General features: G+C 43.7%; 6 protein-coding genes across 6 annotated transcripts; 3 read left to right on the plus strand and 3 right to left on the minus strand.

Annotated features, from left to right (window-relative positions):
• Positions 1-2,140: 2,140 nt before the first annotated feature.
• Positions 2,141-3,301, plus strand: STE2 (alpha-factor pheromone receptor STE2; the record flags this gene model as incomplete). Its single annotated transcript, XM_020216139.1, has 1 exon — positions 2,141-3,301. One exon carries the CDS (start codon positions 2,141-2,143, stop codon positions 3,299-3,301), a length of 1,161 nt encoding a protein of 386 aa, XP_020073219.1.
• Positions 3,302-3,434: 133 nt separating this feature from the next.
• Positions 3,435-6,263, minus strand: BST1 (Bst1p; the record flags this gene model as incomplete). Its single annotated transcript, XM_020212208.1, has 2 exons — positions 3,435-3,938; positions 3,987-6,263. Coding segments are annotated over 2 exons (2,781 nt in total), but the record flags the coding sequence as incomplete, so codon positions are not given.
• Positions 6,264-7,067: 804 nt separating this feature from the next.
• Positions 7,068-7,491, plus strand: ATG44 (mitofissin). Its single transcript, XM_020214071.1, has 2 exons — positions 7,068-7,138; positions 7,246-7,491. The coding sequence occupies exons 1-2, from the start codon at positions 7,130-7,132 to the stop codon at positions 7,453-7,455; spliced, it is 219 nt and encodes a 72-aa protein (XP_020073221.1). The 5' UTR covers positions 7,068-7,129; the 3' UTR covers positions 7,456-7,491.
• On the minus strand, positions 7,101-9,430 carry CYBJADRAFT_165510 (uncharacterized protein). The gene has a single exon (XM_020214072.1). It carries the CDS (start codon positions 9,275-9,277, stop codon positions 7,523-7,525), a length of 1,755 nt encoding a protein of 584 aa, XP_020073222.1. The 5' UTR covers positions 9,278-9,430; the 3' UTR covers positions 7,101-7,522.
• A 68-nt stretch (positions 9,431-9,498) lies between these two features.
• Positions 9,499-10,649, minus strand: OMA1 (metalloendopeptidase). Its single transcript, XM_020214073.1, has one exon. It carries the CDS (start codon positions 10,622-10,624, stop codon positions 9,599-9,601), a length of 1,026 nt encoding a protein of 341 aa, XP_020073223.1. The 5' UTR covers positions 10,625-10,649; the 3' UTR covers positions 9,499-9,598.
• A 205-nt stretch (positions 10,650-10,854) lies between these two features.
• Positions 10,855-11,580, plus strand: RTS2 (Rts2p; the record flags this gene model as incomplete). The annotated part of the gene is made up of 1 exon (XM_020212376.1): positions 10,855-11,580. The coding sequence occupies one exon, from the start codon at positions 10,855-10,857 to the stop codon at positions 11,578-11,580; it is 726 nt and encodes a 241-aa protein (XP_020073224.1).

Raw genomic sequence — 11,580 nt, forward strand, 5'->3', positions numbered from 1 at the left:
TCCATCTTTAAGCTCTCCAATATCTGCTTTGACATTGCATAGAACTCCAAAAATTATTTCTTACCTGGCAGTTAGACACAATTTTCATAAGGGGCAGACGCCCTCTGATTACCCCGGGGATGTGTCCTTAACCGATGGTTGAGGGTCGTTTACTTCCTGTATACTTGGACGAGTTACAACTCAGCACGCCTTAAGACGATACAAAACATGTTTAGAAAGGCGTTAATTTTGGATCCCACGTACTGGAAAGATCTGGTGGCAGCTTCGGATCCTTATAATCATACTCCAGTAGAATCAGCAGCTGTACGGTAAAATTTGAAAGCCTCTTACATGCACTGATTTCCATATTTCATACAGCACTATGATACATTCAAGTGTCAGTGACCCTGGTAAAAAAAAAGGTAAACTCGACCCATTTGAGCGAAGATTATCAGCTCTATTGTGTCTTTGCGCTTAACTTCCTCCTATTATTCGGGATTAACCCAACTGGCGTCGATACGCATAACAAAATCCAATAATGTCCTCAGTCAGATTCGCCTTTTTCCGAATAACAAAGACTGTTTGCTGGGTTTAAGAGGTGAAGGTTTCCTATTAAGATCCCGGTCTTGAGCAATAGCCTGTTCATACTGAGGTTTGAAATTCAAAAGCTAATCCACAGTCTGCTTCCAAAGAAAAATTATGTATTATTTATGGGCTCGTTGTTTGTTCATTTCACCCAAAGTATATGCTGATATTGACGATCATGTAACAACCTCATGAAACTAATAAAGCATTACCTTGAAAACTTATATCATACCCACACCGTATGCAGCTCCAACTGTTCCAGTTAAACGGTTTTTGCCTGTTCAATTAAAGCAACTACGCTGCTGTGATACTCATATGCGAGGAGCTGGTCCTATCACCAGATGTTGTTCTCTGACTGTAGATGTATTTCACATACGATGGATCAAGCCAAAGCGAATTGAGGAAAAGATGAAAATAAGGAAAAGTGACAGTATTTCTCAAGAATTTTCAATCAACTTACCAGTCATGTAGTTAGCTACTCCAACCCCTGTGGATTCGAAAGGAAAGCCATCTCAATTCATCAAGCATTTCGATTCATGCATGATCTTTAATGTCAGTAAACATCCAAATATCAGATCGTTCAAAGAAAAAGGTAATATATAGAAGTTACAGTCTATGGCTTTTTATTGGAATATATCAGACATATATTCCTTCTCATCACAATAATGTCTACTGCTTGGATCGTTTGTGTAGGCCACTGGTGGTGAACAGGTGAATAAATTTATATTAACTCGCCGATAATTTGGTACAAGAGATTTTTGATGATTATTTTCTCAAAATAATGCAACAAGAACACAGTAATATTAAAAGTCATAAGAAGAAGGTTGTCATTCATTTAAGAGATCTTCATCAGAACTCATTAATTCTTTTAAGCTATACCTGAATTATAAAAACATGCTATGTATTGAAAACACGATTGTTCTATTAATTAGCAAAAGTGCTGAATTACATAATTGGTGCAACACATCGCTTATGTATTGTTTCGCTGAGCTACCATTTTGTCACTTTTAATCAAATTGAGACTGCAAATAGAGATTCACTAGTAGAAAATTTTATATATTCAATCACACCAATGTGGTTTGGATTCTTCAGCATTAGTTTCTTGACTCAGAGGCTTGACTTTCCAAAATATTACTTCATCTGAGAAAAATGAATGTACTCAGTCTTCTCTGCCTGGTGAACTTTAGACACAGCTCGCATCCCCTCCAGCGTTCTTTGTCGTCACAACAGACTATATAAGCATAGAAAAACATTCACATTTTCTTTAGATACAGAAACACTGCCGATAGTTTATGGTAATGCATTTCTAACTGGAGTCCTATTATTTGTTTTGGGGCTAATAGATGTCTCTAATTTTATGCGTCTGATGATCCATTATTATGTCCCGAAGGGGAAATACTGTCATAGAACTTCAAACACATTATGTTCAACCAAAACAAGGGCGAAAAGAGATGCGATTTATAAAATTCCCTTTGAATGCACTGATGAAACATATATAAGGAGTACGAATGTCTACTTATTAAGGCTGCAGCTGTGGTTACCAATCCCCCAAACTGGATCAACCAGACTAACAAATATGGACTTCTTTAATATTTCAACTCTTCCAGAGGATTTCGACCCACTCACTCAGATACTCAATTACACATCTGCTTATGGACCAACATACCTTACATTCGCTGAACTGGATAGTGTTATGCACACAAATATTAGCAACACGATCATCTTTGGTGTGAGAATTGGAGCTGCCACATTTGCTTCAATCATTTTGTTCATCCTGTCAAAGAAGAAAACCTCTCCTATTTTCATCCTCAACCAGCTGTGTCTTTTGCTTGTGATTATCCACTCTTGTATCTACATTGCTTATCTGTATGGAAATTATGCTTCAATTGGGTTTCAGTTTACACAATTCACCGATATTATCACGAGAAATGATATAAACATCTCATCTGCGACCAATTTGTTCCAGGCTTTTTTAATCACATCTATAGAGGCTTCAATGGTTTTCCAAGTACGCACACTCTTCCAAACACCAGAAATGAAGTGGTTTGGAAATGCCATCTTTGCTCTCTCGGTTCTAATAGGCCTCTCCGTTGTGGTACTTACACTTTACGTCACCATCAACACTGTCATTGGTGTTTTTGAATTTACCAGTTATCAATCAAGGGCTTTGGATGTACAACCAATCCTTTTTGCAGCTTCCATAAATTTTATGAGCGTTCTGCTCATGTACAAGTTGGTGCTTGCTATTCGCTCAAGAAGATACTTAGGGTTGAAACAATTTGATGGTTTCCATATTTTGCTCATCATGTCAACTCAAACGTTACTGGTACCTTCTGCACTGATGATTGTATCATATGCGGTAAATTCGCTTTACAGGATTTCATTCACGTCAGTTGCAACTTTGATAGTTGTGCTCTCACTTCCGTTATCATCACTATGGGCTACAAGCACAACAAGTTCATCAACACCTTCCTCTGGTTACAACTTTTCTTCACTTTATGGAAAGACACCTGGTTGTTATTCAGATCCTGGTACAGCATCTACAAAGGTAGATGAAATGTCGAGAAGTCAGCATACACAGTATGTTGAGAAGTCACTATATACCCCATCAACATTGGCTGAGGAAGAGGCCAAAAGATATTGGATGTCTGCTGCTACTGCTGGTGAATATGCCGATGAACAGTTCCAAGGGGAGCCTGACTTCGTTTCAAAAACAGTTCACAGAATCAACAAATGATTCCCCATAGTTTGATCTTTTTTAATGGTTTTTCAAAAAAAAATATTTGCTCTTTCTTTTATATTTACAAGGTCACACCATCTCCCTCAGGGTTTCAACTATCAACGTCTTGTGATGGTTTACTGAAAGATGGGAGGGTAGGCACGAATAACCAGACGAACACACAATTCAAAAGATAATGTAACCAATAGAGATGTCTGATACCATAGATCAACACGAAGAAAGCCGAATAAACAAGTATCAAAATGGTAAACTTTTTCTGAGCCCATCCTTGTGTGGAAGGCAGCATAATCCCTTGCACGTTCCTTCCAACCAATAAAATGACAGGCAGGATCATCAAGATGTTATGATGGGAAGTGAAAGGAGTGTACCATCTGACAGCCATGTTGTGGAGGAAAACGACAAGAACAGGGATGTTAACGGGAAGCACCCATAACATCAACATCAAGATGGAGACGTTGAAATTTAACAGACTCACTTTGCTTATATCGACTTTCTCCTTTTGGTGAACTTCAGCATTCCATTTGATTGTTGTGACCGCTTGTACTATACAACAAACCAAGTACGCAAATTGGTATGGGATAAAAATGGTCACGAATATCACCAAAGCAATGGATCCAAAGAATCGTCTCTTCTGCTTGAATGATGAGATGTGAACAACCTGTTTGAGCTTTCCAAACCAAACACATGACATCACCTTAGATAAGCAGCCAATATTTCGAGAGAGCAGAAGAATGAGCTGAATGACCCGGAGGACAATATAAACCAGAGCAAGAGCAATTGAAAAAAGTAGCGGTCCTAGTGTCCAAATATGGTTATCTTCAAGACCAAGGAAAAATTGGTTCAAGGAAAGAGAGTTGGAGACAGATGGAGGTGTTAATGACACTGGCCCCAGATAATACAGAAAGGCATTAAAAAGTGGTGAAGACGTCAACGGCGTCAAAATTGATAGTACAAGGAATATCCACATTGAATATTTCGAAAGTGCAACCAACCCTTCTTCGAATGGTGGGAAAATCCCGCTGTTGAAGTAAGCTGAAAACTGGTATATCATCGATAGAAGAATGACAACAGATGGAAGAGATGCGATAGCCAACCTGTAGCGAAGAACCAGAAGGCCCAAACTGTTCCAGAGATCAATCCTTAGAGACACAGTAAGATCAGTTGTATCAGGTGGGAACCACAATTGTAAGTTCAAGATAGCTCTACCACGTTCAAAAGGAGTATATGGAGCAACACCATGGAACGATATGCTGTGAGGCTTGTCGAGGTGAATATGCCATTTAGATTCCATCGGCTCATCAATATGTTGTCTCATGATCGGGTGAAAGTTTGGATTTGATGAGTGAGTATCAACTTGTACTCTGTAGCTCAACAAGCTGTCCCAAACGTTCTTGTATTCAATATTTGTAACCATGTTTGTCGAGATGTTTGTAAGGGAAACAGTTGTACCAAACAGTAATTGAAGCAATGACTTGTTGACAACGACATTGACTGTTTCGCCAATCTGAAAGTCGATAAAGCTATCTGGTAGTGCTTCAGGTGATTTGTAGACCGCGTATTGGAACTGCTGAGTGCTTAAATTCAACGCCATACCATAGAGTGGATTCAAATCACCTCCATAAGTCGAATCCGAGAGTTTACTCTCTGGATTCATTGTGTTTGGAAGAGGATGGGAGAATGAAGAAATATCAATACAAGTCAGATCTAGCTTATCAGTAGCCGGAATAGAATCAAACCTCAAACTGTCATCTGAAGTGGTTGAATTGTTACACAGCAGAAGAAAGGGAGATTTCTCAACTCCGTCATACTTGAGGAGAGGAAAGGATGAGACCATGTTGATTCCCGTATCCTTAGTCTCATGTATCGGGATCAAATGTACCTTTGAATCAGAAGTCAAATTCAATGACGAAGACTCAAATGTCACATGATCTCTGTCCAGCAAAACCTGTAATGATTTACTACTCGACAATGGAGGGTATACCTCCTTCTCAAATCCAGATTGCAGTATTTCGTGGAATGCGTCCATTCTCTGTTCCAATGGTTTTGTTCTTGAAGGGCTGGAAGGATCCACCACAGCGAAAAGAGTATTAGCAAGGACAATTCTCAATTGATGACACCAAACAATTGCTAAGTGATCAATAGGTGTCCATACTTGAGGGATTCCCGTCGTATAAACAGTGAACCCATGTTCTGGCGGAACTAATCCTTTCAAGGTTGTATAATCTGCAGGTAGGATCGTATCCAACAACCCACCGGTGATGGAGACCAAAGACACATTTCTCAATCTCTCGTGGCTTATGGAATCTGGATCTGAGGAGTTCGAGAATCCAGACCTCCAAAACTCGTCCACTGTTGCGTATATTGTGACGATATCAGCGTCAAAGGTTGCTGGTGCTGCGGCATGAGGTGCTGCCAATGTGATGATCGTGTTAACAGAATCCTCAACATAATTTGGCAATGTGAGCATGACTCTGGCAACGATACCTCCCATTGAATGGCCAATGATTATTACAGACTTTGGCCGACTCTGACCCGAGGAAGGTGTATCGTAGAGCGATAGTATGAATGCAATTGCATCGTTCAGATATTCCGCCTGATCCAACATTGTACGTCCATGGAAGGCAGTGAAGTCTTCATTGAAGTGCGCAGCAAACACATCAAAGTTCTTATTCTTGTAGTACTCGTCGTCCAAATTGTCATGGTAGACGTTCGACACTTGAGATGCTATTGATCTCACCTGCTTGAAAGAGCCCGCATTTCCTGGAATGAACAGTACCGGGATACCATCTAGCGGATTCTCCTTATAGTTCTCGTCCGGTATTTTATCCTTCCCTTGTTCTCTATACAAGAACAGGTTGTACTTCGAAGCAAACTTCGTGTGCGATGTGTCAAATGCCTTCAATCTAGCATAGGACGGATACATGTAGACAGATCTACACTCTGGCGAGTCAGCACCTGTGCGCTTCTGGGACGACACCAGTAGAATGGACATGAGCGCAACAAGCCCAGCTACCACCCAGATCATCAGCAGTCTCTTCGACAACTTCAGCTCCTGCTTTAGCGTGGCTCGCTTCACAGGCTGTGCAGCGGTGGACATAATGGATCAGTTGTCAAAGCTCTAGTGGCTCAGCTAGTACGACAGGACAAACGAAGAGGACAGCCACTCTTGAGAATACCAGCGGTATAAGAACAAATGAGCCCGGCTCTCAAACAATGAACGACAGTGAAGAGCTGAAAAAAGGGGGAAAGAAGGTGTGTGCCGGTGCCTTTGACGTTAATCGCAACGTGAGTGTGTTGGCCGATGAGGATTCCCTTCTTGATTTTCCTCAGCCTAAAACATACCTGCCTTTGCATCCCACCCGTCGGCCGAGATGTTGGAGCCTAAGCAGAGGCCTAAGCAGAGGCCTAAGCAGAGGGCTCAGCCCCCCAAACAGTCAATTCTCGCTGCCAATTATGGGACGCTAAGTGGCACAGTTTACACGCTCCAATGGTGTTGATCGCACAGCAAACGGGGAGACAGCACCACCCTCTAAACCCTGGCCTGGCACTACTGAAACCGTGTTGCTAAGCCTGTGTCCCCAGTGCCCTTCTCCCTGTACGCTGCCCAGCCCAGTGGGTTTAGCACAGCTTGCCTAGCGTAGGAGGGGCGTGCGTGTACCAATCAATGCCCTCTGAGGACGGAAGTTGCTGGAGGGGCTACACGGTGGGAAAAATTGAACAAAGGAGCCAAACAGAACGTCTCTGTTTCACACGACAAATCGCTGCGTGCACTGTCTTGTTTCATTAAACCAGCACGTTTTACGCTTCCTTGTTTGTTCCAAAGAGATGTCGTTTGTATGTAACTATGGATGAGTCCAACCTATCGAGAAGAAATGCGATAGGATGGAGTAGCGGTGCTCTGGAGCTTCCACTAACAGATCAGGTACGCTGTTGATGTACAGGTAGGGAAAGCAGTTCATTACTCTGTTGATCTCCTGTTGGTGTCCACTATCTTGGCAGGTGTGAAGAGAAACACCGGACTGGCACCAAAGAAGGACCTGTTCGGTCCTCAGCCACAGGAGTACTTTGACAAGTACCTTGGGGCCGGTGAATACATCTACGATACCAGCGTAGGTTTCATGAACGCGTCCGCTTACTTTGAGAGAAAATGACTTTTAATTCTATCAACATTCCTAGTTTCTCCCCTGTTCTTCTTTGTCGTCGATACGCCGTAGTGCCTCATGAAGGATTGAATGGTAAGATACCAGCAATGCCTCTTAATTCCTCTTCAAGCTCCTCAATATCGTACTCTTCCTCCTCGGCAAACACGCCATACATCATGCTGAATTTTGCATTCTCCTCGGTATCCATAATATCGTTTTGGTAGTTCGTTGGCATGCCTGACAGCGTACCCATCTTCTCCCAGAAGTCAACCTCGCCATCAAGTTCCTCATAGTACTCTTCATTGGCAGCAGCACGTCTTTCTGATGACAGACGACGCTCCTTTTTGCGCGTGGACTCATTACTAGAAGCTGAGTACCTTCTCTTATTCAATTGCTGTTGATGGTTTAGTGAATGCTGATGATGTGGAAGTTGCTGGTGCTGTTTGAGATGCTGATGCTGATGTGTGTGGTTGTGGTGACTATGCTGTGGATGAGGGTTCAGTAGTTTGGATATGTCGCTCTCTTTTGAGCTAACCTGTGATGAGCTTCCCAGTTGAGGTTGAACCATAGGAGGCAAGTAGTTGAAATGTGTCGATCTGTTCGGTATGAGACCATCTTCATTGGTGTTGTTGTTACTGTTGCTATACAGATTATTTCCAGACGTGTTGGAGTTTGAGTCCTCAGATCCACCTTGCTTTGAACTCACGGAATATCCATTACCTGAATTGTGTAGTGTGCTCGAGTAGTGATGGTGGATATGTTGATGAATAGATATCTTGAGATCGTTCTGCTTTATAGCTTCGATAAGCTGCGTAGCAAGTTCGGTATTGGCTATGACGCCACTTGAAACCGAAAACCCAGAGGAGTCCTTGAGTGTAAATTTCCAATCCACTTGAGTGGTTGCCTGATTGCTGACGTTATTTGTATTTTCCTCAACAGATGGCACTGATGGAGGGCCCAATGGTGGTCTTTGGTAATCCACAGGTACCTTAGCGGCCTTCAAAGTGGGTGCTCTGGTCTTCTTCTTTCTTGTATCCACGGTGCTGTTACTCCTTGATGGTGCACTTTCTATATCCAAAGTCTGTTGTGCCTTTTTGGCGATCACGTCCTTCTTCAACGTCTCTGAAATCTCTTCAACTTTCGACAACCCCCCTTGGATGCTATCAATGGCCTCTTTGACGTCGTCACTTGCCTTTCCACGAACAACATCCGTAACGATCTTTCTCCATCTGTTACGGCATGTTAGACTGGGACGGCTTTCCATCTCTGCGGAAATGGCCCTCCACTTAGTTCCATACGCTTTAACCTTTCGTATCAGGCTCAGGTCCTCCTGCTCAGTCCATGGCCTTAACCTATCTCTAGTATTCGGGTCTAAAACTTCAACATATCTCTTAGCACATTGGTCATCTGTTCTTCCCGGGATCTCTAGAGAGATCTTCTGCCATGACGAACCGTACATCGCAAAGGCATCGATAAGCTGTTTATCCTCAGTGGGCGTCCACTTACCCTTGCGAAGAGTTGGATCTAAAGAGTTCAGCCATCTCTTACGGCAATCCTTGGGCTTCCTGGTCTTTATCTTTGCGCTGATCTCCTCCCAGTCGATCTGCTGGGGCAAGGCCATGGCGTTGAAGTTCCAGTCCGTCTTCTTCAGCGCTTCCAGTCCTTCTGCATAACCCATCGCTACTAACTTCCCTCCAATAATCTGCTTCAGAGTCTCATCCTCCTCTTTAGTCCACGGCTTACGCGAGTCCCTTCTGAAAGTCGTGTACCCCAAAGACTCAGTAACGTCCAAAGGGTTCACCTGTATCGATCTCTTCTTCTGCTCTGGCATCGAGTGCTCTGGAACGGAGAGGATGGTGTGGCTCTATGGATAGCAACAGCAAGTTATAACGGAAACAGGCTCGCTGGGTCAGTTCCTGAGATAGGCTCTATAGGATGAACGATCGTTTCCCCGGCTCAATACCAAGTTCTAGCACTTAGAGGGGGGCACAACGTGAGTGCTTATAACTGTATACATTTTTCCCTTCCCACACACTACTCCTGTTAAAATTTGTCGTTGTGGGCCACACACCACTAGCGATGCTGTGACGGAAGCTCATCCTTTACTCTCTAACTATACTTCTCTAATATATGAACAAACTGGCGAAAGATATCACCAGAAACCACCGTTAGAGAACATGAAGTCCGAGAATTGCGAACAGTGGGAGTTTTCACGTTCAGACATGGCCTTTGGAAGCCATTCCTTCATGTTTTCTATTCTTCTTTCAGACGCAGGGTGCGTAGATAGCAGCTCGGGCATACGAGAGATGATGGTGCTCTTCTCCCAGTTGGCCATACGGTTCCACAGCTTTGGAGCCTCTCTTGGGTCGAAGCAAGCCTTTGCCATCAGCATCAGTCCAATGTAGTCGGCCTCTGTTTCCATCTCCCTGGATGCTGGCATCTTAAACACCGCGTCAATAATCAGCCTGCTAAACACGTCTGCCCCGGTGAGTGCATACAGAGTTAGTGAGATGGCCCCGTATATTGGGGCAGACGACAGGTTCTCACCGGTGTGTCTGGCTAACTGGTGCGCAAACTCATGAGAGAGCACGGTGGCAAGCCCATCGTCATTCTCACAGATCGGCAAGATCGTGGAGAACACGAACACTTTACCACCAGGCAGAACGAATGCGTTTGGTGGAGCTGTTGGGTCATTAATCACGTGTAATGACCAGTTCAAGCTGGACTCGTCCACTGGACTTGCCTGTAATATCCTCTGGAAGATCCGCTTTGCCCTAATGGCCTGTGGATGGTTATCAGGAAGGATCTTACCAGTGTATCTGAACTCCGCCATGAGCTGGTTGTACGACTGCTTGCCAATCCACTGCTCGAATCTCTCAGATGTGATGATGAACCGTTTTCTACCGGTGACGGGCGCAGCGTCAAGGTTCGTAACGTAGATAACTGTACCGAGTCCCAGCGTTATACCAATGACCTTCTTCAAGAATGGATCCTGTAACGGGTTTGACGATGTCACTTGGTTGTTGAACCTTCTGTAGGTGGCGTACGAACGTGCGGAGCCCTTCCCAAAGAACTGCTTGGTAAGCTGGCCACGAACAGGCGATACTCGTGGCCTGTTGAAGATATTCATGGCTCGCTGGCGTAGAGCCTCGCTAAAAACTGCTCTCACGTTGAGCATTGTATTGTCTAAGGGTGTATGATACTCTCCAAGTCCTTAGAGAACAGGAAGAGTGGTTCAAATCAGCGTATTGGGGACCATCGTGGGAGAAACGCTGAGCAGAACAGCATAGTGGGCGAACCGGTGAAGCCGCATCGCCAAAGGCCAAAGACGTCTGCTCCAAGTTCGCTTTGAGGAACAAGGCCGTCACCACGGTATCAACTACACTGTGAAGAGAAGAACACGAGAGGATGGCGAAGGCAGAGTTTGGTACTCCGAAGTACCTCTCTAAGCAGATGAAGCTGAAGGGGTTGCAGAAACTCAAGTGGTACTGCCAAGTATGCGAGAAGCAGTGTCGAGACGATAATGGGTTTAAATGCCATATTAGAAGTGAATCGCATATAAAGAGGATCGCCAATGTTGGTAAGAGTGACATTGAAAACTACTCTAAACAGTTCCAGGATAACTTCATTTCACAGCTACGCAACTATCATGGCGAGAAGAGTATCAATGCTAATAGGTTCTACAATCAGCTGATCCAACAGAAGGACCACGTCCATTTGACTGCCACCAAGTGGTCTTCCTTGTCCCAATTTGTCCAGGATATGGCAAGAAAGGGGATAATCAAAGCTGAGATAACGGATGATTCGGATCAGAGTCTTAGTGGTGTTGACATTTCGTATATTAACAACTCAGGAGACGAGGCAATGAGAAAGGCATTGTTGAAGAAGAAAGACGATGCCGAACGTGGCGATGAGGCGATGAGTTCGATGCTATTGCAGCAACAGATAAAGAGGGACCAGATTTTGCGAAAAGTTGAGACACATGAGGAGGAAGATATAGAACCTGCTGCTGAACCAAGCAAACCTATCAAGATTACTCTTGGTGGGACGAAGAAACATGATTCGTCAAATTTCAAAAAGGCCAATGCTTTCAAAGTGTCAAAGCCCAAAAAGACGAACGTATTCAAGTCATGA

This window comes from Cyberlindnera jadinii (assembly GCF_001661405.1).
Source record: "Cyberlindnera jadinii NRRL Y-1542 unplaced genomic scaffold CYBJAscaffold_1, whole genome shotgun sequence".
Taxonomy (NCBI): Eukaryota; Fungi; Ascomycota; class Saccharomycetes; order Phaffomycetales; family Wickerhamomycetaceae; genus Williopsis; species Williopsis jadinii.

Bases quoted from the DNA above. Each gene is read 5' to 3' on its own strand.
- CYBJADRAFT_165510 (XM_020214072.1), bottom strand. From the start codon at position 9,277: ATGCCAGAGCAGAAGAAGAGATCGATACAGGTGAACCCTTTGGACGTT.
- OMA1 (XM_020214073.1), bottom strand. From the start codon at position 10,624: ATGCTCAACGTGAGAGCAGTTTTTAGCGAGGCTCTACGCCAGCGAGCC.